The sequence below is a fragment of the Mustelus asterias genome, chromosome 25 (genome assembly GCF_964213995.1).
Source record: "Mustelus asterias chromosome 25, sMusAst1.hap1.1, whole genome shotgun sequence".
Taxonomy (NCBI): Eukaryota; Metazoa; Chordata; class Chondrichthyes; order Carcharhiniformes; family Triakidae; genus Mustelus; species Mustelus asterias.
The window spans coordinates 24806365-24833043 of record NC_135825.1 but is presented as its reverse complement, the minus strand read 5'-3'; the positions used below and the strand labels follow the sequence as shown (position 1 = coordinate 24833043).

Here is a 26679-nt window from a genome sequence, read left to right as displayed (position 1 = left end):
CGTAGAAGATTGAGGGGAGATTTGATAGAGGTGTATAAGATTTTGATGGGTATAGATAGAGTGAATGCAAGCAGGCTTTTTCCACTGAGGCTAGGGGAGAAAAAATCCAGAGGGCATGGGTTAAGGGTGAAAGGAGAAAAGTTTAAAGGGAATATTAGGGGGGGCTTCTTCACGCAGAGAATGGTGGGAGTGCGGAATGAGCTGCCGGATAAAGTGGTAAATGCGGGGTCACTTTTAACATTTAAGAAAAACTTGGGTTCATGGATGAGAGGGGTGTGGAGGGATATGGTCCAAGTGCAGGTCAGTGGGACTAGGCAAAAAATGGTTCGGCACAGTCAAGAAGGGCCAAAAGGCCTGTTTCTGAGCTGTAATTTTCTATGGTTCTATATGAAAGAATTTTGGAAGAAATTTGAGTGATGGTAACAAAGTTTATAAATATATGAATTCAGAAAAATTAGAAACTTGGAACAAGCACAAATGTTTTGTTGCAACATGGAGTTGAATCAGTAGTGATGAGATTGATGCTCAACTGATCACAAAAGATAGTTTCTATGAACAAGTCTTACTTTTTGAATGAAACCCTAAACAAGTCATCTTAACCACATCAGAGCAAGCTCAGTGTATTTACAAAAGATGAAATAAAATCCTTACTCCTCATCTTTGATTTGATAGACCCCTAAAAACTAAAACTCATGTTTCCTTCCAAATTTTCCATCTGTTGAAGGCAGTTACTCCATTAGTCCAGTCTATCCCTCACCAGTCAGCCTGGAGAGAATGAGCAGATTATTTCACCTTTGATTCAAGGGAAGAGTGACTACCTTCAACACTGAGGAAGCATTTGGGAAACAATGGCACTGGAATAGTAATCCAGAGAACCAGGGTCATGCTCTGGGACAAAGGTTCAAATTCCACATCAGCATCCTTCACTGACAATGGATCAAAATCTCGGACTACTTTCCTAACAGCTCTGTGGGTGAACTTACAACAGGTGAACTGCACTGGTTCAAGAAGTGGGCTGACCAACACTTTCTCAAGGGCAATTAGGGATGGCCTTGCCAGTGACGCTCATATCCGATTAAGGAATAAAAAAAACTCATATGAGTCCAATCATGTTCTCATTGAGGCCCAGAAAGCTGTATTTTTCGGGATGAAACACTTACCAACAATCAACATGAGCCTCAACTATTTTTCCCCTTAGCCATGTTCCCACCACAGCCCTAGAGACAGGTATCTCTAACAGGGTTAAAATCTGAGACCTTACGTATAGATACTGTGCCTCATGGTATGTTAAGACATCAAGGAAACGGAAACATTTCTTTGCAAAGCTGCTTAGTAATATAATCTCTCCTGAAATTTAACTATAGCCTTTGGCAGGTTCCATAACACATTCAAAGACTATTATAGTGGTCGATATAAAAATTGAAATAATTTTGACCTGAAAATCAAAAGCATGCTTACTTAGTAGTTATTTATTATTGTAAATCATTGGAGAAATAAAATTCCACATTGCATTAACGTTCATTGGCAGCAATCTCTCCATAAAAGTAAATGCTAAAATGTCCAGATGCACATTATTACTATTACATACATTGTTTCTCTGATTTTACTTTACATGGACCTCAGTTACAAATAAATCATCCACCAGAGTAATTAATTTGGACAATAAGTACACCAAGTATAATTTTACAGTATAATTAAAAGGATTCATTAATTGTTGACAGACATATTCTGTACTTTATTTTCCAAACTGGTATCAGAGACAGCAGGCTTCTTCTTGCTTCCATCTTGCTGCTTCTTCTGCTTTTTAGACAGTTCCTGGTCAATTGGTGCTGGCTTAACAAACTTGATCAGCTCAGTCAAACCTAATAGAATAAGATGGAGGTATATTTGTGGGTAGAGGAAGATGAAACACTTCATTTAATAGGTTAATCTTCAGAAAATTATCTCAGTAAAAGTTGCAGTTTCAGTTTCTTGTTATTCTAATTTAAATATTGAAAGGAATTTGAACTAATGCTACCAGCCCTTTGAGTCAATTCCTCCCCCCCCCCCGCTTTTGGCCATTACTTTGAATCTGTGCCCTCTCGTTCTTGGTGTTCTCTTCAGATAAGAACAGCTTCTCACTATTTACCCTATCCATACCCCTCAGGATCTTGAACACCCCCATCAAGTCTTCTCACAGTCTTCTTTTATCCAAGGAAAACAGATCCAACCTCTCCAATCTATCCTCATAGCTACAGTTGCTTATCCCTGGAACCATTCTTACGAATCTCCTCTGTACTCTCGCCAATGTCTTCACACCCTTCCTCAAGTATGGTGCCCAGAGTTAGATGCAGTACTCCAGATGAGGCCTAATTACTGTTGTAGACAAGTTCAACATGACATCATTATTTTTGTACTAAGTGGCTCTATTAATAAAACCTAGAATACCTAGATGCTTTATTAACTGCTCTCCTAACATGCCCTGCCACCTTCAATGATTTGTGCACATTGAGGTCCCTTTGTTCCTGCAGCTCCTTAGGAGTTTCTCCCTTTATTTTATACTGTCTGTACTGCTAAAATGAATCATGTTACACTTCTATGCATTGAACTATATCTGACATTTGTCTGTCCAATCCACCAATACGTGGACTTTTGTCTATGTCTATTTTCATATTTTTTCCTGGAGGCACTTCCTCTTGCTAAGGAATAGTTCCATAGCTGCTGACCCCCTTTATTATTTTAAATTACTACATTTTACTAAGAGTGTGAGCAGGTTATTGTACCATTTAGTCTGATTCTGTCCTCATTCTGCTCAGACACATGCACTTCCCAGCTGCAATCACCATTGAGTGATCAAGATAACGATCCGAGGCTGAATTTTCTTCGCACCGTCTCAGGGGTGCTGAGACCAATGCCCAATTGCTGCCTCAGGCAAGATCAAACCCAGAACCTTCTGATCTGTACGGCTGAATAGAACATCAAATTTCACAGTCAAGTAATGCTACAGGCTCACAATAAATAACCTGAGTTCTTGTGAAGGGAACTTCAAAACAGTACACAATACTCAACAAGTCTCGAATTAGAAAAGGTTTATCTTGTAAAAGCTCACTTGTAACTCAACTCAGGCATCACATTCTGCATCTAATCCCAAAATGCTTCCGTCATTTAATAACAGTTTCAACTTTTTAAATGTTTTTTAAAACTTCAGCTTGGATTTCTTTCTTCTCTGACTTTGTTTTCTCAATTACTTTAATTATAACAATATTGACCCTCCCCTTCCGTATCTAATTAAATTATCTCAACTCTTACTATAAGACCATAAGATATATGAGCAGAATTAGGCCATTCGGCCCATCAGGTATGCTCTGCATTCAATCAAGGCTGATAGGCTTCTCAACCCCATTATCCCACCTTCTCCCCACAACCTTTGATCTCCTTACCAATCAAGAACATATCTATCTCGGTCTTAAATATACTCAATGACGTCACCTCCACAGCATTTTGTGGCAATGAATTCCATAGATTCACCACTCTCTGGCTGAAGAAATACCTCCTCATCTCAGTTCTAAAGGGTCGCCCCTTTATTCTGAGGCTGCGCCCTCGATCCTAGTTTCTCCTACTAATGGAAACATCTTCCCCACATCCACTCTAGCCAAGCTTTTCAGTATTCAGTAAGTTTCAATGAGATCCCCCCTCATCCTTCCAAACTCCATTGAGTACAGACACAGAGTCCTCAAACGGTTATATCAATATCTAGTCTCTTGGATTAATTCCTCCAGTTCAGATTCAGCTCACCAGTCCAGTCTGATTTATCCCAAAGCAGTCTGCATTATCTATTAAATCAACATTATCGGACCAGCAGTCATTACTGACCAGTAATTTACCACATAACTATATTCCTGAAATCTCCTACTCTACCAAAGGCTGGTAGGGATAATTTTATGGATTTTCACGAGATTTAGAGAAACTATGTCTTGATCTTGTCCACAATAAAATAAAGATAAGCAGTTATACAGCACTCATCACGACCACCAGACATCTCAAAATGCTTTACAGAAATATTTTTGAAGTGATCACTATTATATTGTAGGAAACATGGCAGCCAATATGCACACATGAAGTGATAATGACTAGACAATCTTTTTGTGATGTTAACTGACAGATAAATATTCAGCAAGACTTTGTGGATAATCCCCACTCTTCTTCAAAATAGTGAACGAAACCCAGTCATATTTACGGAAAGGACAATGGCCTAACGCTAGCTTGCAAGGTGCGTACACACATGAACACTTTTTCCACTTACCTGGTGGCATGTACGGCCTTAGATTTTCAGGCACCACTATACCATCTTCAGTCTGGTAGTTCTCTAGGATAGCACAGATAACACGAGTCGTTGCACACATCGTAGCATTTAACATGTGCACAAACTCAGCCTGGGAACAAGAGTAAAGAGAGATACTGATTCTACATTCTTCACATTTTATTTTTATTTACAACCTTAAAAGTGAAATAATTATTTTACAAATCAATGTTATTTCTCTTCATCCTGCAATTTTCTACAGTCATCAATGCTGTCCTCAAGATCGTCTCCACATGAGGCTATCTCATAAGCACAATGGCTCTCCAGTATCTCTCTCATATAATTCAACCTCAAATCCAAGTCTTGGGTGGGGCAGATTGTTCAACCACGCAAGGACCACAGATGAGCCCAATCTTTTCACTTGATATCTAAGCACCACTTCCTGCAGGAATCACACAAGAGGGATCAGGACGATTGGAACCCTAGCTGTTTCCCCTCTCTGGGCTAGGGAGCTGAAGTCAGCTACTGTACTGTCCCTGCCTCAAGTGAAGTCAACTTGTCACATCCAGACTCCCTTGATCCATGTGGTTCAGCTCAATTCTATACAGTAGATTTACTCACTAATTTTACATTTTTCCACAGAAACAGTTTTAGTAAATAAAAAAAACATTTTTTCACTCAAGGAATGCAAATTTGTAAACGTATGTAAATGGACAAGTCCATCATACCATTTACCTGATTTTAAAGGCTGAATATATCAATCAAAATGGTCTCTTTAGCATTCCACTTAAAAATATACACCCATGCTTTGACTTTCTGGCATTTTCCAACTGGTGAGTAAGCAGTGAATCATACAAATAATGAAGAAGAGTTACTTCACTTAAAGCAAATCAATGTGGGCATGTTAAGTGGCTTCAATGTTTCCATGCTAAGGAAAAAAGAAACACCGTGCCAGTGGTTGCACATTCTACTATTATTAAGAACCTCTTGAAAGTATGGATGCCAGCAAAGGGGTGGTGTGATTTTCTTTGTAATTGCTCAATAATTGAACAGCACACTGACACTCCGGTTCGAGGACTTCCAAAAGTGACTCACTAGCGCCAGTACTGATCAAGCTGGTTAAGTCCTGAAGGACATAGCTGGCAGATGGAGCCTGTGTTAGGTAGTGAGCAAACCAACAGAAGGAAAAGTCTCGACCTTGCCCTCACCATCCTACCTGTTGTAGGTGCATCTGTCTATAACAGTGCAGACAGCAGTAAGCACTGTGCTTGTGGAGAAGACAACCTGTCGTCACTATGACTGCACATACCATTGTATTGTGCGGCACTATCATCGCACCAAATGGCACAGATCCAGAACAGACCAAGAAGCTCACACCAGGCATCCATGAGATGGTGTGAGTCACAAGCAGCAACTGAACTATATTCCTTCACAATGTGTAGTATCAAGCCAGGGATTAAGCCTGATTCAATGAGTAGAAGAAAATGTCAGGAACAGTGCCAAGCACCACTTAAAAATGAAGTACCAAGTTGCTGAAGCTACAATATGGGACTAGGTGCAGGTTAAACAGCAGAATCAGGATGCTATAAACAACGAAGGGAGGAAGAAGCTCTGGCAACATCTCAATGAGGGGGGAATGCAAAAAAAGCAACTGCCATCATCTTCAACTAGAAGTGCTGTGTGGATGATCCATCTTGGCCTCCTCCTGAGGACCCGACCAAACTAGAAGCCAGTCATTAGCCAATGCAATCTTAATGATATCAAGAGCACAATGGATACAGCAAAGTCTATGGTCTCCAGTAATATCTTGGCTGTAGTGTTGAAAACCTTTGCTTCAGAGCTAGCTGTGTCTATAGCCAAATTGTTTCAGAATAGGCCCAACACGGGCACTGGCCTAACAAATTGGAAAATTACTCAGGTGTATCACAGTCACACAAAGTAGGATAAATCCAATCTGGCCAATTACTGTCTCATGAATCTCCTCTCAAACATCCGTAAAACAATGGAAGGTGTTGTTGAAAATAGTATTCAGTGTCGCTTACTCATCAATAACTGGATCACCTGTGTTCAATGTAGGTTCTGCCAAGACTACCAGCCCCCAGATCGCATTGTGACCTTGGCCCAAAAATGAAAAAAATGGTTGGATGCCAGAGGTGAGGCGTGAGTGACTGCCCTAGATATCAAGTATTGACACAGGGTGGGATCAAGGAACCCCAGTAAAACTGAAATTAATGGGAATCAAGGGGAAAACTCTGCACTAGTTGGAAACATAACTAGCACAAAGGAAGGTGGCTGATGTCGGAGATCGATCTTCTCACTGCCAGGATATTATTGCAGGAGTTCCTCAAGACTGTTCTCAGTTTAACCACTTTCAACAGCTTCATCAATGTCCTTCCCTCCGTCATAACGTCAAGAATGAAGATGTTCACTGATGATTGCATAGTGTTCAGGACCAATCACAACCTTCAGCTACTTATAGTTTGTGCCCATATGCAACAAGACCGGGACAACATATAAACTTGGGCTGATAAAGTGGCAAGTAACATTCAAGCCAAACAAATGCCAAGCAATGACCATCTCCAAGAGAGAATCTAACAATCTCCCTTTTCGACATTCAATGGCATTATTATCATTGAATGGAGGTTACTTTGCCATTGACCAGAAACTTAACTGGATAAATACCGTAGCTACAAAAGCAGGTCAGTGGCTAAGAATTTTGCAGCGAGATAACTTGCCGAATAACTCCCAACGTTAGTTCACTATCTATCAGGCATAGACAGGGATGTGATGGAATCGTCTCCATTTGTCTGGATGAGTGCCACTCCAACAATATTTAAGAAGTTTGACTCCAACCTCGGCTAAGCTGCCCACCTGACTGGCACACGTGCCTTAAACATACACATTCTCCAACATTTTTGTACTGTAGCTGCCACGTATACCATCTACAAGATACGCTGTAGCAAGTCACCAACACTGCTTCAACAGCGCCTAGCAAACCAATGACCTCTACGTCTATATCAGAGCAAGGGCAGCAAACACATGAGGACAGCACCACCTGCAATTTTCCTTCCTAACTACACATGATCCAGATTTCCAAACAGTTGCTGTTTCTTTATCATGGAACTCTTCCCAGATCCATGTGGGAATACCTACCTCACATGGACTGCAGCAGTTCAAAGCAGAGATTTACCAGCACATTACAAGCAATTTGGAATGGGCAATAAATGTTGGCATTTCAGTGAATCCAATATCATAGAAATCATAGAAACCCTACAGTACAGAAAGAGGCCATTCGGCCCATCGAGTCTGCACCGACCACAATCCCACCCAGGCCCTACCCCCATATCCCTACATATTTACCCATTAATCCCTCTAACCTACACATCTAAGGACACTAAGGGCAATTTTTAGCATGGCCAATCAACCCTAACCCGCACATCTTTGGACTGTGGGAGGAAACCGGAGCACCCGGAGGAAACCCACGCAGACATGAGAAGAATGTGCAAACTCCACACAGTGACCCATGCCGGGAATCGAACCCAGATCCCTGGAGCTGTGAAGCAGCAGTGCTAACCACTGTGCTACCGTGCCGCCCAAGATAATATCCAAAATTATATCCAATAAATAATTTCTTAAAGTAATTCAATTAATGTGCAGCACTTTAGTATATCCCAAGAGATGTGAGTAGGCACTGCAACAATTCATGTCTTTTCCTTTTTTACCTTTATGACAAATGGTCATGCTCATTAAGGCAAAGGGGTTTCATGTTGTTGAATGGAACTTTTCCATTCTTGCCATCCAGTGCCTAAACCAAGGTCCAATAAGATAGAGCACAGTCAAATGCAGCATTAAATCAACCCAATTTGCCCCATACAAATGCTCCTTAGTCAAAAGAACACCTTACATTGCCAGTGTGAGTTTGCCAACATAGTGCCAATTTGTGCATGCAATACTTTGTGCTCTTAGCCCAGACCCACAAAGAACTGGACTCAATTAGCTTTCACATTATAGTATCACAATTGTCCAACATCTATTTTTGTTTCGTCAGTCAGAACGATGGTTTTCAAAATAAGGAACAATGTGTTGCACTGTATTATCCATTCCTCTTATCCCATTTGTTGACTTACTTTGTCCATCATTTTTTTGGTTTGTCCATATCTGATTCGTAGCCTACGTGCTTGGTAATCTGTACAGTTAGAACAAGACACCAGCTCCCGGAAGGCAGCAGAGCCAGGAAACCAGGCTTCCAAATCAAGCTTTTTACTTGCAGCATGATTCAATGCACCTGCCAGTGCAGAAAAAACAAAATTAATTTCAAGACTCATTTATGTAAATGACATTAAATTCAATAAACCATACAAAATAAAAAAATGGATGATATGATTCGGAAACATTTTATACAAGGAAAGAAGCAGACAAAATGAGGTAAGGCAATTTCTCTCCCTTTCCTTTCATAAAATTAGAACTATATTGACCCTTCTGTGTCTATGATATAATTTATTATCTAATCAGGAATTGCAACCAATACAAAGCATGCCAGCTTCTGCCATCTTCACGTGTTCATTGAAATAGCTTGGCAAAAAAAAAATCACATCCAAAGGAAGTGAGTTCTCTGATCAGAAATTGAAGTTTATTACTTAAACTGCTGGATCTTTGCTATAAAATAAAATTTAAAAGATCAAGCTACACTAATATTTTCCTCACACACTTCCAGTAAACACTACTACTAGGGGAGGCGGTGGTGTAGTGGTATTGTCATTGGGCTATTAATCCAGAGACCCAATATATTGCTCTGGGGATCTGGGTTTGAATCACACATGGCAGCTGCTGAAATTTGTATTGAATAAAAGCCTGGAATTAAAAGTCTATTGATGACTGTGAAAACATCGTTGATTGTTGTCAAAACCCATCTGGTTCACTAATGTCCTTCACAATTGCATTGTGCAACCTTCTATACAGTTGCACACTCCTTCCCATTAGTATGAGAGAAAACTACCTAAGTGATCATAAAACCTAACAAATAAGAATTAGCTTTTTAAAAATCTAACCCACATTTCTTACTAAGAGCAGAATGGATTGTATTCACTTAATCCTTCAGTGACTTCAATACCCGAGTTGTTTTTCTTGAATTTAACATACAAGTGACATTTTATAGATGCTCAACCACTGACCGCTGCCAAAGCAAGTGCATAATTTTTCAAGTACCTGATACAATATTTACAATGCGGTAAGGAATGCCCAAAGACTGGTAGAATTCTTCAGCAGTTCCAATCATTTGCTCAAACATATCCCATGATTTATTATCATGAGGGGATGCAAAAACAAACTGTTCAATCTGTGAAAACAAAATCAGATACACACTGAACCAGTTCTCTGTTGTGACACAATCGTAAGTGATCAATAATTTAACAATTTACTGTTGAAATAAGCTTCATACGTTAGAAGGAAGTGCTTATACTATATATTCTTTGCCCCTATCGTAAGATTAGCTTAACTTGAGGCAACAAAACATCATCTGCAGTGACCAAGATAATTTTTTTCTCCTTCAGCTTCCCCACCCGCCCCCCCATTTTTTTATTCCCTGAAGCCATGGTTCCTGTTCAGATACAATACAAGGGGCTGCTGGTAGCTCTGTCAAGTGACCACAATTCATGTGTAACAATGATTATACAAATGCAATTCAACATAAAGGCCAACGCTATCCTCCTTGAAGTCATAGAAACATAGAAAAACTACAGCACAAACAGGCCCTTCGGCCCCACAAGTTGTGCCGAACATATCCCTACCTTTTAGGCCTACCTATAACCCTCCATCCTATTAAGTCCCATGTTCTCATCCGGGAGTCTCTTAAAAGACCCTATTGAGTTTGCCTCCACCACCACTGATGGCAGCCGATTCCAGTCGCCCACCACCATATGAGAAAAACTTCCCCCTAACATTTCCCCAGTACCTACAAAGTCCATACAAATGTACCTCCAAGAGAACGATCAGGAGGAGAAATCTTGGCTGACCATTTTTCCCCACAGCATTCGATAGAGACAAATGGTAATAGCCTAGTGCTGGAATGGGGCTATCAGAAATAATATTAGGATTGCCTAGGACTGTACGTATAATAAGGCTATATCACGAAAGGTAATTTACTGAACTAGCCTTGATACTTCATATATCCAAACATTTTGATTACCTTCTCAAACTGGTGCACGCGAAAGATGCCCCTAGTATCACGGCCATGTGAGCCAACCTCCTGGCGGAAGCAGGTGGAAAGTCCAGCATATTTAATAGGAAGATCCTCCGGTTTTAACCATTCATCTCTGTGAAACGCTGCAATTGGCTGCTCAGAAGTGGCAATCAGGTATTTCTCATCGACTGAGCTGTCATCCGATTTCTCACTGCCTTTTCCAACAACCTAATGAGAAAATGGGGTTTGCAGTTCAGTCGAATAAGATTTCTGTACACCTTTACTTTTGCATTAAGTGCTGACTTGTGCATTGAAATAGCACTGTAGCACTGAAATATAAGAATCTAGATAAAATGAGATAATTGCACTTATTTACAATAGCTTACTTGGGTAACTTATATGGAATAGGAGCAAAAAAGAAATATGGATTAAACAGAACAATGGTTGTTTACAGCTCAGAGAAAGATTTTCGAGTTGCAGTGGGCTCAAATTATCAGCACAGTGTTTAGCTATTGATTTAGGAAAAGGTAAATAAGATACCAGATTTTAATATGCAGACATGAAGACCTAAATCAGAAAAGGTTATATTATTGCATGTGGCATTTATCAGATGCCATCTCACACACTGAGAACAATTTTCATCATCAAGCCATTGGAAGGTATATACTACTGTGGAATGCCTCGAGGCAAGAATTCTAAGAACTTTGTGAAGAAAGGTTGGGGATTTCCAGACAGATAAACTAATTAACTAGTTATTACAATAATCAACTAAACTTCAGAGATTTCGGAGTCTCAGGTTGAACTAAGTGTCTGCTGATTTCAGAAAAAGCAGCGGTGATTCACTACCTCTATGTTGGGAAAGGATACAGAAAGGGTTTCCACTCTTGACTGCTATCCAGAGACTCCTTTTGAAAACTGTTTTTGTATTTGCTGCATCTAATCTTTTAGGCTGAAATAAAAACACAAAATGCTGCAAATACTTAGAATCTGTAGAGAAAGAAACCTATTTTATCATCTACCCTTCTGAAGGTGATCTTTCTGAGACCAGGATACATGCAGCCTAATAGTACTATCAGCTCTTTGGTACCCATACCACACGTCAGCCAACAAAGTGGTTCTCTTTATGCTATTTAACCACATGAGAGTATGGTCAAATCCAATGCAGAACTTAGCAACATCCATATGCATGCCTTCTTCAGGAAGGTGCAATGGATACCAAAGGGATGGGAAATATGCTTGATTTTTGTTCCTCAAACTATCTGCAGTATCCCCAGTGATGTTCTGGTTAAGATGAATTCACTCATCACAAACCAGGAATCAAAAGTGGGATCTTCTCATCTATATGGCTCAGTATAACATTAGTCAGTGCATATATTGACTGATCAGAGGATACCAAACTAAATTCTCAAATGAATCAGGAGTCCCTTAAATTTAGTGAAAATTTAAAAGAAAGGTGGTTGCTATTGATAAAATAATGCTCAATAAAGTGAGTTTGTGGATAATAGGGGATTTATATAGGTGATAATAAATGCTGTCCATGATATGTTCATCGATGGCACCACAACATCAATCATTCTATTCCTAACAGCACATGAAGGCTTGGGAAAAAATTAAAACATTTTTCCTCAATTATAACTTATGACTGGTTAGAACAGATTGATTATTTTAATACCTTATAGAGTTCTTCATCAAACTGACTGAGTTGGGCCACTTCTTGCATCACTTCTTTTCTCATAAAGAATGGTGTATAAAGTGGAGTATAGCCTTGGCTGCGCAGACACCGCAGTGCATGCTGGATCAGGGCTTGTTCTAGAAATACCAAGGAACCCTGTAAGAACAGGACAGAAGATATTAAATACATTCATTGCACAGCACATGATTTGATTACTTTTGTACATGTCAATACTTTTAACGTTAATTTTGCCAAATATTATTTTGCACGCACACAGAACTGATACTGACTATCAGGGCCAATGAGCTTTTTTTTCTGATCCTATCCTGGCAAACGAAAGTTCATCTGAAGAATACAAGAGATTCTCCACTCTTTTTAATTGTTTGGTAGTACAGAACTTGATTATTGCTGAAAAAAAGTGACATGTCAAAGTTTTTTGTTTTGCACTCATTAGGACACTTTGCAAGAATACCAATATATTACTGATGGGCAAACTACGGCCTGTTGGACATTTTGTTGAGTGAGTGAGAGCAGAGTTTACAAGAGTGAGAGGGGACCTAGGAGGTAAAGGAACATGAGAAAGAACGAGACTGAGAGCAGAGCGATTGGTTGTTTTCCTCATTTGTCTTTAAATACTTTCACAATTTATTGGTAATTGCAAGGTTTTCTTCATAACAAAGTTATAATAACAGCAGTAGTAAAGCTTATCAGGAGCAGTAGGTTTTATTAATTAAAACAAATGCAAATAAATATAAATAAAAATTTGTATCTAAAGCATGTTTGTGTAATTAATATTGTTGTAGCTGGTATTTGCTTTTATAAGTAGAGTAAATTGTAAAACACACAAGGAAAGTGTAAATATTTCTTTTGTTTTTCCCATTTGATAGTTCAATGTACATTTTCTGTAAATTATTAAGTATTTGGTATTTATCAAATGTATTAAATCTTATTCAAGGGATCATGGCTAGTGCACATGCTAAATTTTAACCTTGTAGCCCACCGAGTTGAAGGAGTGCCAGTCATCTGGCCCACTCACTAGCCTCGGTTGCGCATCACTGATTTATTATTGTATGAGAAGAGAGTGCTGATTGGTTGGCAAGTGGACTCTGATTGGTAGAGGCACTGCCATGGAGAATATACCAGTTGACGGTGGCTGACAGTTAACTGTCAAACTTTGTTTGAAAGTTAAACCAGGTAGCTTGACTCTGACTGGTCAAGGCATTGCCCTGAGGAATGAGTCAGTAAGTGGCTATCACTTACTTTGTTTAGGTGAAACAGGCACATGCTCTTCCTGTTTGTAAAGAACAGAGTGTCCTACATAGGTTCCAGCACACGCAAATATGTCATACTGCAAGCCCGACTGACAATTTTAAGTTTATTGTCAGCATAATCCTTAACACACCGAGGATTATTTAGCAAATAATGTCCAATCTTGGAATCATATCTATTGTTGGACACTGCTTTAAAAAGCATGGGCTGGTTGGGTGTGAGCTCAAAACAAAGTACTTTTGTCATTTTAAATTAGAGGAATTATGCTGATTCTTTTGTTTACCAACTTGCTTACTATTAGGACTGCTGTCGTATAACTGGATTCTCATATCAAACTCAAACACTGTCACCTCTCTCTCTCACACACACACACTCACAGGAAAAGGCCTTTCTTGGTCTTATCTAAGGCTACATGAAAAATAATTCTAGATAGGCTCATCCACATCAGCCCCAAACACTGGCTCCACTGGAAGTCACTGGGGTTACTAATAGACATGTCTAGTCACTCTCCAACAAACTAAAAGACCTAGAATGTCTGTCATTAGCAGCAGGAATCTTAGTTGATCTTACTACTCCACTGCCTGAAGGTGCAGAGCCGAAGTAGTTCTCTACTCGCACATTGACTTAAGTCAGCAAAAACCAGTGAAACATGAAAGCGTCTTAATTTTCTGGGCTCAGTACACTGATCCAGTGAGACTATTGAGAGGGAAGGAAATCCCACCCAATCCCTGGGTGCTGAAAATCACTTGTCAGTTACAATTCCCTATTTTCTCTGATTGCTTCCTTAAGGTGACTCTCCACCAGTTATAAAGTTAAAAGCTAGCCATGGTTGAGATGACTAGCAATATGCTCAGCTCCTTTGATGGCTTGTGGAATTTATCCAATAAACACCGAGTGGCTGAGCTAATTGAGGAGAGAATGGTCAGATTCAATCCGCAATCTATCACCATCAGGAGAAGACAATCAGGCTCAGCTATGATGCTCCTTCTGCAGTAAAGCAACCTTCACTGGGAAGGGAAGGCTTAGACCTGAAGTGTATACCTTAAAAGTGAGGTTCAGGGCAGGGAGACCTCCACTTTTCTGCCTCAGAAAGAAATAAAAGCCCTTAGTAGTGTAATATTATTAGGTTACTAACCAGAATATGAATTGTTAAAATCTAATATTATTAGAAATTGATGTCTAAGATTGTTAGGAACTCGTATTTGTTGAACAGCAGAGTAGGAAAACTTGGAAGTAGATATTAAATTGATGCTAAGGTAGTGGAACCATGGGCAAATTACGTCAAGCTAGTAAAAAGAGCTAACTGGCAGCAAAAAAAGGTGAATGGGAATTGGTTGTACATGTAAAAACACAATATTGAAATCTCTAGGCCCCTCCAGGAGATAAGACCTTGGAGCTTTGAGATAAGAGATGGGTGTGAAAAATGTTATGTAATGGTGTGATGCTCAACAAAAGATACCGGGTTAGTCAGGATAAAAGAAGGCCCTCTGATCAGATTTATGTGATGGATAAATCGAGGAGAGAGAAAAAAAGAAACCAAAAGAGAAGAATAGCCCAAAGACCAAAAGCTGCAAGAGTAGTCATTGCATGCTCCCCGTCTGGTCATAATACAGAAAGTGTATAACCTGTGTTAAACTGTAACTGTAAATCACTGCCTGGGTTTATTACTATAATCTACCTGAAAATGTAATAAACTTATTCTGACATTATCTCACTGAAGTAGTCTCATAACTGAACTTTTTGCCAGTCCATTCCCATAACAATTCAGAATCCCCAAAAACCAACCAAGGAGCAGAAATGTGGAGAAAATCGGCAAGGTGAAAAATATCTCAATGATCTACTGGGATGTGGCATTATTTGTATTCTTTTATGCTGGATGGAATTGATAGGTTGCAGCCAAGTCACTGAACCTCTTTTAAACTCACCTTTAAGAAATACCCTCGGCTCCCTGCTACTACAGCCGCCTTCTCTCCTTCAAAACCATCAACCATTACCACCAGGTCAACATGGGAGTACTTCTTCATGGCTGTACAGTCTCCCCATGTTTTCTCCACTTTATTGTCTACATCCTGAAAAAGGAGGAACATAGAAATCCTCTAAATTTTCATCACATTCTAAAATCAGAAATAATTTTTGATAATCAACTGCAGATTATCTCTCAATAAGTGGACAATAGTGACATTACAATTATTAATCCTTATGCAAATATGCCTACAAATTCTGAGTTATGAAGACTAATTGGCTGGAGAAATGTTATATGTGGTACAATCTCAAGTAACCTAGGGATTATGCAATTGCTCAAGCCAAGTCATAAGTCAAATCAGAAATAATATAAGCTTTGTTCATACCTCATCATTGCTGATGGGTACAGTGGGATGCAGGATATTACCAATTTCTCTCAGACTCTCTAGCCTCCGTCCTTCCAGGTTCAGACGTTCTGCATCACATTTGCCAATAGCTTCATCAATGAGAATACGTATTTTCTTGATCTGAGTTACACTTAAACCCTGAAAGATAAGAATATGCAAGTGTAAGAATTTGTAGCTTGAGAAGCTATGCTAAATTTTAATGGAGTCATTTATTGTATTAGTCAGCATAGCTTGCACTGCATCACCAAACTAATTTTAACAATGTGCAACTCTAATTTGCAATTATATTCTGCTGAGTGCATATGCAGTTAAAAAAGGGAACTGAACCATGAAAAGGTTTAGAGTCGAAGGACAAAATTATTCGCTCAGAAAATTCAAATCTACAAAATTTCACATGGCTTTATTTGTTCTTAATGAATAACGCGAAGGAGGGGGTACTTGTTTGCTCACTCAACCATTGTGCTCCCACCTCAGGGTAGCGAATGGTCTGGGTTCCTATAACAATGCTTCTCCATGAGACTAAGGGCACCAGCTGTCTATTTTCAGCTTGAGGTGCTGTGGCGTCAGAATACAAACTGAGAAATTGCAATAAAAAATCTCTCCCAGTAATTGTTCACAGGTAAGAACATGGTTGCCAATTTCCACCTCATCAAGGTCTAAATAAAACTGTAGGTGTGAAGATGCATCGTACAGGTCCTTGGTTCCTGCCTTGATAGCATTCCAGGGAATTAAAAGTGCAAAAAGCACACTATTAAACTACAATCTAGAAATTTAACTTTACTATAATATAGGCAGAACTGAAACATGGAGATAAGGATTTCATGAATAAGCAGTATAAATCTGTATATGCTGCCTCAAGCAATAGACTCAGAAATGTAAATCCAGAACAAGCTGTAATAAAATAGAAATAGCTGGTTTTAGGCAGATTGAACAGCAACAACAATCCCATCTCAATGATCTTTCGTCATTATAACTCATCCCACCAAACCGTTAACTAATATAAGCTTCAGAAATCCGGATGCTTTTAAATTCGTCACCGTCACAAGAGAATAGAACAACAAATCATTTTCTTTGAGATTTCTTAAAATAAACAATCCATGAAATACTCAGAAAGGACTCACTTGCTCAGTTCAAATATAATTGATCCTGAAGTTCACTGCATTGCTGCAAGATACTCAACAAGGCAGCCTTCAGTCACACCATAGCCAAATGCTTACCTTTATACTGACTATAAACTGCTGTATAATTTTAAAGTTTACAGAAAGTGTTAGCAAAGGAAGAGGCAGTACAAACCACTTTGGAAAAAATAGCAGCAACAGGAATGGCTGGTTTGAAATGGCACAGGAACAGGTTCTACGGCCCACCAAGCCTGCGCCGATCATGTTGTCTTATCTAGACCAACTGCTATTATCACTCGATTCCCTGTCTGTTCATGTGTCTATTCAGATAAGTCTTAAATGTTGCTAACAATTCTGCCTCAACCACCTCAGTTGGCAGTGCATTCCAGGCCCCCACCACTGTGTGTAAAAAAAAAACAGCCCCCCGCACATCTCCATTGAACCTTTCCTCCCTCATCTTGAACTTGTGCCCTCTTGCAATTGTCATTTTTGCCCTGGGAAAAAAAACTTCCTACTGTTCACCAATAACTTTTATCCACATTCTACACAGTTGGCGGACAAATATTTTCCTGTCATGGAGTAAAATTACTAAATTACCAAGGTGCTTTTGATTTGTTCATGTGTAGTTAAGTTACATGACATCAATCCAGCAATCAATATACTGGAAGACTCCCATAAAGAAGGTGCAGCAAAAGCTAGTTGAAGATTTTTATTTATAAAAGCTGTAAATAAGTAAAAATTTGCTGGATAATTTCCTGGAGCTATCCCACACCTGGCTCTTTCCAGCACAACTGTTCCAGATGCATTGCTTGTCGCAGATGCAACACCAGTCTGATTATTTCTTCCTACACCACTTTCTAGAGTCTAAATCCTCCTCCAATCTGAGACAACAACTTGCTGGTATTTTCTCCTGTCTTATGTACTGAGAATCAGAGTAAACGCTACAAAGAAATGGCCAAATACAGATTGAGTGGTCACTTTTCCAAATTTCTCTGCTCTGCCCAGAAGCATAATCCTGACCAACTCAACTTCTCTTCCAACAGCCACTTCATCAACAAAGCCCAAAATAAACTGAATTCACATTTGTTCATCGGTCTGCTCAACAAATTAACACACACTGAAACCAGCAACTTCAGGCATTAGCTATCTTTCCCATTTTCCTTCCTATTTTTCCCAGAAAACTTCCATTTTGATTTCCTTCCAATTTGGAGCTGATTTATCTACCTGTCTTTCAAAATCTATCCTGACTAACAGATATAACTTTGAATATCTGGCATAGTTTTGCTTCTTTTTAAAAAAAACTTGAGCACAGGCTAACAAACCCATTAATTGTTCTTTTAAGATAGGAGTAAGCATACTTGACATTTGAAATTTCTCCCTTGCCCCTTTGTTTTATTCAATGTTATATACTCTTGCTTACCCTCTATGAAGAGGCTATACTGAAATTTTAATCTTTTCTCTTCACAGGTATTCATGGATTTGATGTGTACAACCAACATTTTCTAGTTTTATGCCAAGTTTCCTTATTGAAAACTGACAATCATTAAATTCACCTATAGAATTCCATGATGAATATTGCAACAAGGTGACATGGTGATTCAGAGTGCAAGTATATTCATAGTTTAATTACATTGAACAAGAGCACACACTAGTTCGAATCCTGCTCCCATATCTGAGCTGCTTCGCTTAGGAATAAAAGATAATCAGATGGGAAAGAAACCATACATGGGTGGTCTCTAGTGTGTCCTGGTCAGAAAGTGACAGTAGAAACCCAGGAAGAAGTTGCAAGGCCACTCTTGCAACTGTAAGCAGTAAGCCAGGTCATGAAGAAAATAAAACTAGAAAATCAAGAAGGGAACTCACTAAACACAAGTATAAAAATAAAGTGCACAAAGGACTCATTTACTTGCATTCAAGTCAAAGACATGAATTATGCTAATGTAACTCTTCAGTGCTTTTTATATTAAATTGTTGCTCACCACAAATCTAACTGATGGCCAAAACAACTTAACTATTCCAACTATTCTTTTTAAAACAACATCAGCAACAATGGTAGAAATAAAAGATGATAACTGCATCTGGGTGTCACTTACAATTAAAACTTCAGCATTGAGATCATCTAGGTTCTGTGAACTTTGGGGCAGAGCATCGCTTTCACCAACTGGTTCCTTTTTCTACGGAAAGACAGCAATACAAACTAAAACTCTTTTATAAGTGTTTATTCAACAATCATAAATCTGCTTAACCAACTTGATTTTTGAATTTTTAGCACTGTATAAATTGTTTGCCAGGTTAGATGAAAGCCTGACGCAGTTCAATTATTCAAACCAAAAGAGAAAATGTTGGAAAATCTCAGTGGGTTTGGCAGCATCTGTAAGGAGAGAAACGAGCTGACCTTTCGAGTTCAGATGTCAAAGGGTCAGCTCTTTTCTCTCCTTACAGATGCTGCCAAACCTGCTGAGATTTTCCAGCATTTTCTCTTTTGGTTTCAGATTCCAGCATCCGCAGTAATTTGCTTTCATCAATTATTCAAATCATGATTTACATAAATCACCAAATGTATTACTTGCCAATACACAATTTAATTGACCATCATTTATTGAATATACTAGCATGCAGAAATTTAACATGTCAAAATTAAAAGACGCCACTATTGACTGGACTCCACAAAGAACTACCTTCATTATGTAAGGGACTGAGGAAAATTTGTGGGGAAGACAGTTACCAGTGTTCTTTGTCCCTGGTGGGTTTCAGTGTCCTGTTTGCCGGGCGGGTGCTGTGAACAGGATGCTGTTGGTTGAGTGATGTGGGCTGGGCCAATGGGATTGCTCTGGGGGCGGGAGGAAAAAAAGGCGCCAGGAAGTGAAGCAGCTGGAGAGCTTTTTCCAGGCAGTGAGAATTCGGTTTAGAGGGAGAGGCAGCCAGGCGTTCCCCTGCCTGTTCTTTTCATTACCAACAAGGAGGACAGCCTTCAGCACACTCGACCTATGTTGCTGCACGGATAGCTCGCGGCACCTCTGCCTCCTGCGGCATCATCTTCCACACATGTGTCTCTCCTGGACTGTGTGTGGGTGTCGTGAGTAACTGGTGGGGACTATACAGTCCAACTGGAACAGTATCTACAAATGTGTTACTGAGGATGAGTTTCCCCATATGTGCACCAACGGAGGGCCCCCAACGGTTATAGATCAGAGCTCACTGTTTTATGTCTATTAATGATATGTGTTATTAAATTTATTTTTGATATTCCGATTACGGTACTGACATTTATGGGTAAACAGGGAATTAGCCAAATCAACATCAACCGCTAGGAATTCGGGATCCTGTTGATTGAATATTTAAATAGTAGCCCCATATAGTGGTCAGCAGGGGGTTACAATTAATAACCATGGCCTCCATGAATGGATCTTAAAATCCACCTTAAAATGTAACCACTATTTTCACAGGACACAATCTTAGAGCCATCTATGCAATAATTTGTCAAAGGCTTTTTAGGGAATCAAGGTCCACAATATCTGTGAAGTTAAATTAATTATTTGATGGATTTATCAGCCTGGGCTATGTGGTAGCACTCTTGCATCAGTGTCAGAAGATCATGGGTTGAAACACAACTTTAGAAATTTAGTCTTTTTGTAGGAAAATTGAACTGTTCCTTTTCAAGGTGAGTTTAAACGATCCGATGGCACTATTAAAGGAAAACAAGACAGCTCTCCTCGTCAACATTTATCCTTCAACCAACTTTACTAAAACAGTTCATCTAGTTGTTTATCTTATTCTTGAATGGGGAGTTTGCTCCATAGAAATTGGCTGGCATGTTTAACTAGATTACAACTATGAGCGCAATCTTACCTGCTGTTCGCGCCACACTCCCACTGCAGCAAGGTCAGAGAATTTGGTGCCCAGTCAAATTTCTGTTCACTGCAGCGGAATGAGAAAATCCCGTTGGCGTGAACGGTGGTAACATTCCGGCCTGTGACTTTAATTTCAATTGCCATAAAGCACTTTGGCACATTCTCAAAGTGTGAAAGGTGCTATAAAATTGCAAATTTTTTCTCGCTTTTCTCTCCGGTAAGACAGCTCACCATAAAAATGATCTACTAAAGAGTCCTTGTGGTGCAGAGTGGGGTCCATCATCAGAGATAATAATGATCTGGTAATTTTAGATAACATTAATTTACCTTCATTTTTTCTCCAATTGTTTTACTGCAAAGGTTTTTCAGTTTGTTTAAGAAGTCGACACGGAACCGACCTGGTTAAGAACAGAAAGACATGAGCAGAAAACATGACAGTTGTGTGTTTAGTGTAAAAGAAACAAGAAACAGGGACATGCATTGAGCAGTGGAAAGCACCGGTATAAAGATGCTGTTTTTTCTTGTGTTACTAAACTGGTCTGCAAAAAACCTAATTAAATAAACTAGTTTGGTGCATTATCAACTAGCAACTCAAACTTCCTTTCTTCAGTTAAAATATTTTTGTTTCTTCTGATAGGTAATATGAGTGCACTGGTTTAACTATCTGTAACTGATGGATTTTATCAACTTGAAACTAAACATTTTAAAGCACCAAAAATATTTGAATATCTGAAAATTACTTTTCCCCTAGTGAAAATAATAGCATTTTGTTCCAAAATAAAAAAAGGTATAATTCTATATCAGGTGTTACCACGTGGAACAAATTTGCTTACCAAAAAAAATGGAGTTGTCTGAATTTCCCTGAACAAAAGTACTAAACTGTACCTGCTCTGAGGGCAAGACAATGCTGTAAAGGGTATTAAAATGGAACAATAAATTGTTCTTTATTAAAGATCAAGACAAGAAAAAAAATCATGGTTGGCATTTTTGAAAATTTAAAACTGGTCCTGATTTTGTGAAGGTTTTTGAAGTCAGACTGTCAGTGTTTGCTGTCATTACCTATTTAAAACTGGATTCAGTGCAAGTGCAGACTAGCTCCGAAATATTAAAACTGTGGTCTGTCATGCTCTGCTGTCAGACTGCGAAGTGAATCAGCCCCTGATGCTAACGTCCAACCCAAAACCAGCAATGACTGAAATCAGTTGATGTGATACGAACTTCCCCTTTCCTCTGCTTCCAGTCTCCACTTGCTCACCCATCCTCCACCAGTGCTGCACTCACTGAAACATCCGGCAGTAGGTCGTGGCACACTTGCATGGTTCCCGCAGCACGGTTGAAAACCACTGCTTAGGTGACTCCTTCCATCACTTTACTGATGATCAAGAATAGACTGATGACACGATAATTGGCCTGGCTGCATTTGTCCTGCTTTCTGTGTACATAGCTGGGCAATATGCCACATTGCCAGATAGATGCCAGTGTGTAGCTGTTCTGAACAGCATGGCTAGGAGAGCAACAAATTCTGGAGCACAAATCTTCAGTATTATTGCCAGAATATTGTCAGAGTCTATAGCCATTGCAGTATTCAATGCCTTCAGCCATTTCTTGACATCATATGGAGTGAATTATTTGGCTGAAGACTGGCATCTGTGATGCTGGGGACCTCTGGAGGAAACTGAGATGGACCAACAACTCAGCACATATGGTTGAAGATTGCTGCAAATGCTTCAGACTTAACTTTTGCACTGATGTGCTGGACCCCTCCCTCATTGAGGATGCGGATATTTGTGGAGTCTCATTCTCCAGTGAACTGTTTAATTATCCACCACCATCAAGACTGGATGTGGCAGGACAGCAGAGCTTAGATTTGATCCTTTGGTTCTGGGATTAGTTCTATTACTTGCTGCTTATACTGTCTGGCATGCAGCTATGTTGTAGCTTCACCAGGTTGACATCTCATTTTTAGGTATGCCTGGTATAACTTCAGGCATGTCCTCCTGCATTCTTCATTGAACCAGAGTTGATCTCCTGGTTTGAGGTAATGGCAGAGTGGAGGATATGCCGAGCCATGAAGTTACAGATTGTGGTTGAACAAAATTCTATTGCTGCTGATGCCCCACAGCGCCTCATGGATGCCCAATCTTGAGTTCCTAGGCCAGATTGAAGTCTATCCCATTTAGCACAGTGGTAGTACCATACCACACGATGAAGGGTATCCTGAATGTGAAGACGTGATTCGTCTCCACAAGGACCGTGCAGTGGTCACTCCTGATAATACTGTCATGAACAGAAGCATCTGCAGCACACAGACTGGTGAGGCTGAGGTCAAGTATGTTTATTCCTCTTGTTGGTTCTCTCACCACATGGCACAGACCCAGTCACGCAACTATGTCCTTTACGACTCGGCCAACTGGATCAGTAGTGATGCTACAAAGCTATTCTTCCTGATGGACATTGAGGTCCCCACGCAGGGTACCTTCTGTTCCCTTGCCACCCTCAATGCTTCCTCCAACAGGGCTTTAACATGGAGGAATACTGATTCATCAGCTGAGGGAAGGGGCGGTCATACATTAAAATAATTCTAGAAATTTTGCAGGAGCATTTACTGCAGAAAATACATGACCTTAATGATGTGTTGATACGAAAGTAAAGCATTTTGAGTACCTCACTCAAAGAGGAAAACACAGATTATGGGTTTGGGCCCTGTCATTTATCGTGGATTGCTACATTTAGTGAAATTGTATGGCTGTGCAACTGACCATATCTCAATTACTCCCTTAGAAGAGTCACAACAACTTAAACGCCAAGTTAGAAACAAAGATATTAAACTAAAATTATGGCAAAAGACTACAGACAAAATCATGTCATGCACTCATTTGGAAAGTAAAACAAAAATCTAGCTCGCTGAGATTGCATCAGCTTCTGAAATTTAGCAGCAGACACCCTGTGGAAACACAAGGTTACTGCACAAATGCTGTCCTGCCATTAAATGCACTTGTCAGGAAGTGCCCTATATAAAAGTAGTTGACAGAAGATCCTCTCCCAATTATATAAAACTGTACCTTTTTTTTAAAAAAGCTGACAAAGCAGTTGAGCTGTTACTTTTTCCAGGCAGGAAGTAGTACTTTTAAATACCAAAACACACGCAATTAGAAGCTACCTCAAAAAAAATTGTGATTACATTATCAAATATTAAAACCCAGGCACTGGAGTATAGCAACTTAACTTAATTGCAGTGATAATCTAAGCCTACTTGTGACACTAATAAAATAAACTTAAACTTAGCTACTGATCTATAGGCATTCACAGCAATTTAAGTTGCATTTAGTGATATCCTTGCTTGGTTTCTGCCCAGTTGGAACTCGACTATCCGGCAAAGGGGACTGTTCTGAGGGTGCGTTGTGTCTTTCTTAACTATTCGGTGAGTACAGTGTAGAGAACCACTGTAGCCTATTAAGGTGAGTCAAGCTGCAAAGACCCGACAAACCAGATCAGCAGCTGGTTTGACACCAGACTGAATTTTCACCTCCCTATCAAAATACCACAATTAACACTTCAACTTTAGTCCAATGATCAGCATAGTTTAGGGCTCCCCGTGAAGACACTCATTTAACCCTTACTCATTGAATGCTTCTAAAATGTTAACGGATCAGCAGGGTAAATACATGGGGTTACGGGGATAGGGCCTGGGGGATTGCTGTTGATGTAACCTCGATGGACCAAATGGCTTCCTTCTGCACTGTAGGGATCTTATGATTCTATGCACCTCCAATTAGGGCAGCACGGTGGCACAGTGGTTAGCACTCCTGCCTCACAGCACCAGGGACCCAATTCTGGCCTCAGGTGACTGTCTGTGTGGAGTTTGCACATTCTCCCTGTGTCTGCGTGGGTTTCCTCTGGGGGATCTGGTTTCCTCCTATTGTCCAAAGATGTGCGGGTTGGGTTGATTGGCTATGCTAAATTGCCCCTAAGTGTCAGGAGGATTAATAGGGTGAATACGTGGGGTTATGGGGACAGGGCCTGGGTGGGATAGATTTGATTTGTCACATGTATAGGTGTAGTGAAAGGTATTGTTCTTGCGCACGAAACAGACAAAGCATACTGTTTATAGAGGAGAGAGGGTGCAGAATGCAGTGTTACAGTCATAGCTATTGTTGTCGGTGCAGCCTCAACGGGTTCAATGGCCATGTTAAATCGCCATGTTAAATTAGGGTTGATTGCGGCTCTGCAGTTGCCACCCTAACTCTGGGTGAGCCACCACATATGAGCTGAGGCAAAGTCACAACGCCTTTCCATTCAAGGATTTGACAAGCTTGCAGATCTGAAGGGAAGAGCTGCAGACTTTCCCCCACCCCCATTGATGGGTCCTAATGGGATTTGGGGGGCCCTAATGGGATTTGAGGGGGGCCTAATGGGATTTGGGGGGCCTAATGGGATTTGGGGGGGGCCTAATGGGATTTGGAGGGCCCTAATGGGATTTAAGGGGGGGCATCCCCTCTCCCAGGCCCTGTCTCCCCTGTCTCCCCTCCCAACCCCACCCCCCCATCGCACCCACATTTCCTCCATTCCGAGTCCGCCTCCACCAGCTTGTCCACCAGCGACACGTCCTTGAAGCGGCTGGCTTGGTTCTCCCGGATTTTCTCGGGGTCTCCCCCCTTGTCCTTGCGGAACAGATCTAGATCCAGCACCATAGCGACTGAGCCCGGTCCCCGAGTCTGCACCTCCCGCAGCCGCTCCGCTCACACACGCTCGCCGGCTGCCCGCCGAGCATGCGCAGAAACCCCCGCCGGCCCCCGGGCCTCAGTGCCGGCAGCCGCCACAGGCAGCGCCACCCACAGGCACCTGCTCAACACTGCGCCGGCATGTGGTCAGGAGATGTTGCAATGCGGCTGGACACTGCACTGGTTCAAGTGTCCCAAGGGGAAGACATGACATGACATTTAGATTATTAAAGTTGATTTATTCGTCACCAAGTAAGCTTGCATTAACACTGATGTGGAGATGCCGGCGTTGGACTAGGGTGGGCACAGTAAGAAGTCTCACAACACCAGATTAAAGCCTAACAGGTTTATTTGGTATCACAAGCTTTCGGAGCACTGCTTCTTCATCAGGTGAGTGATGAAAACCACTCACCTGATGAAGGAGCAGCACTTCGAAATTCCAAATAAACCTGTTGGACTTTAACCTGGTGTTGTGAGACTTCTTACTGTACATTAACACAGCAATGAAGTTACTGTGAAAATCCTCTAGTCGCCACACTCCGGTGCCTGTTCGGGTACACTGAGGGAGAGTTTAGCATGGCCAATACACGTAACCAGCAAGTCTTTCAGACTCTGGGAGGAAACCATAGCACCCAGAGGAAACCCACGCAGACACGAGAGAACGTGTCGACTTCTCACAGGCGCCCAAGCGGGGAATCGAATTTCATGAAGATTACAAATGTATTCATGCCGATGTACTCATACTTACATCTGCACCCACCCCTTTCCTTCTCTATGTATGGTATGCTTTGTCTGTATAGCGCGCAAGAAACAATACTTTTCACCGTATACTATTACATGTGACAATAATAAATCTAATCAAATCAAAAGCCCAAGATGGGGTGCAATGTCTTGTCTTGTCAGCTTGGATCTTGTTTGTCTCTCTTGTGGATTCAATTGGAATTTGGAGCACGATCTCATGCCACGCTCCCGCTGCAGCAAGGTCGGAACATTTGGCAGAAAATCCCACCAACGTGAAAGGTAGTAAGATTCCGGTCTTGGTTTTTGGAGCAAGCAAGGAAATGGATTTGGGTCTGCCCAATCCACTCTGAGCATTGGTTTCGGAACTTAAAGAATGGAGTAATTTTTATTAAAAAAGAGGTGATGTACTCATACATAAATACAGAAAATGCTGATGAAGTGCAGCATTTGTAAAGGGAAAGGCAAAGATAACATTTGTGGT

The 26679-nt window shown here is 40.5% G+C and overlaps 1 protein-coding gene across 1 annotated transcript; it reads right to left on the bottom strand.

The window, feature by feature from the left end:
* Window positions 1–1449: 1449 nt before the first annotated feature.
* Window positions 1450–25531, bottom strand: sars1 (seryl-tRNA synthetase 1). Its single transcript, XM_078242271.1, has 11 exons — window positions 25292–25531; window positions 21064–21134; window positions 18979–19059; window positions 15747–15905; window positions 15324–15467; window positions 12130–12285; window positions 10464–10685; window positions 9485–9614; window positions 8407–8564; window positions 4283–4412; window positions 1450–1862 (listed from the first exon to the last, which is right to left on the bottom strand). Exons 1-11 carry the CDS (start codon window positions 25425–25427, stop codon window positions 1708–1710), a joined length of 1542 nt encoding a protein of 513 aa, XP_078098397.1. The 5' UTR covers window positions 25428–25531; the 3' UTR covers window positions 1450–1707.
* Between the last annotated feature and the right edge of the window lie 1148 nt (window positions 25532–26679).

Excerpts from the sequence above, each read along its gene's own strand:
- sars1 (XM_078242271.1), bottom strand. The coding sequence starts at position 25,427 with ATGGTGCTGGATCTAGATCTGTTCCGCAAGGACAAGGGGGGAGACCCC. Across the intron at positions 15,906-18,978 it reads TCAATGCTGAAGTTTTAATT|GGTTTAAGTGTAACTCAGAT; the intron begins GTAAGTGACACC and ends CTTATCTTTCAG. Across the intron at positions 15,468-15,746 it reads TACCCATCAGCAATGATGAG|GATGTAGACAATAAAGTGGA; the intron begins GTATGAACAAAG and ends CTCCTTTTTCAG.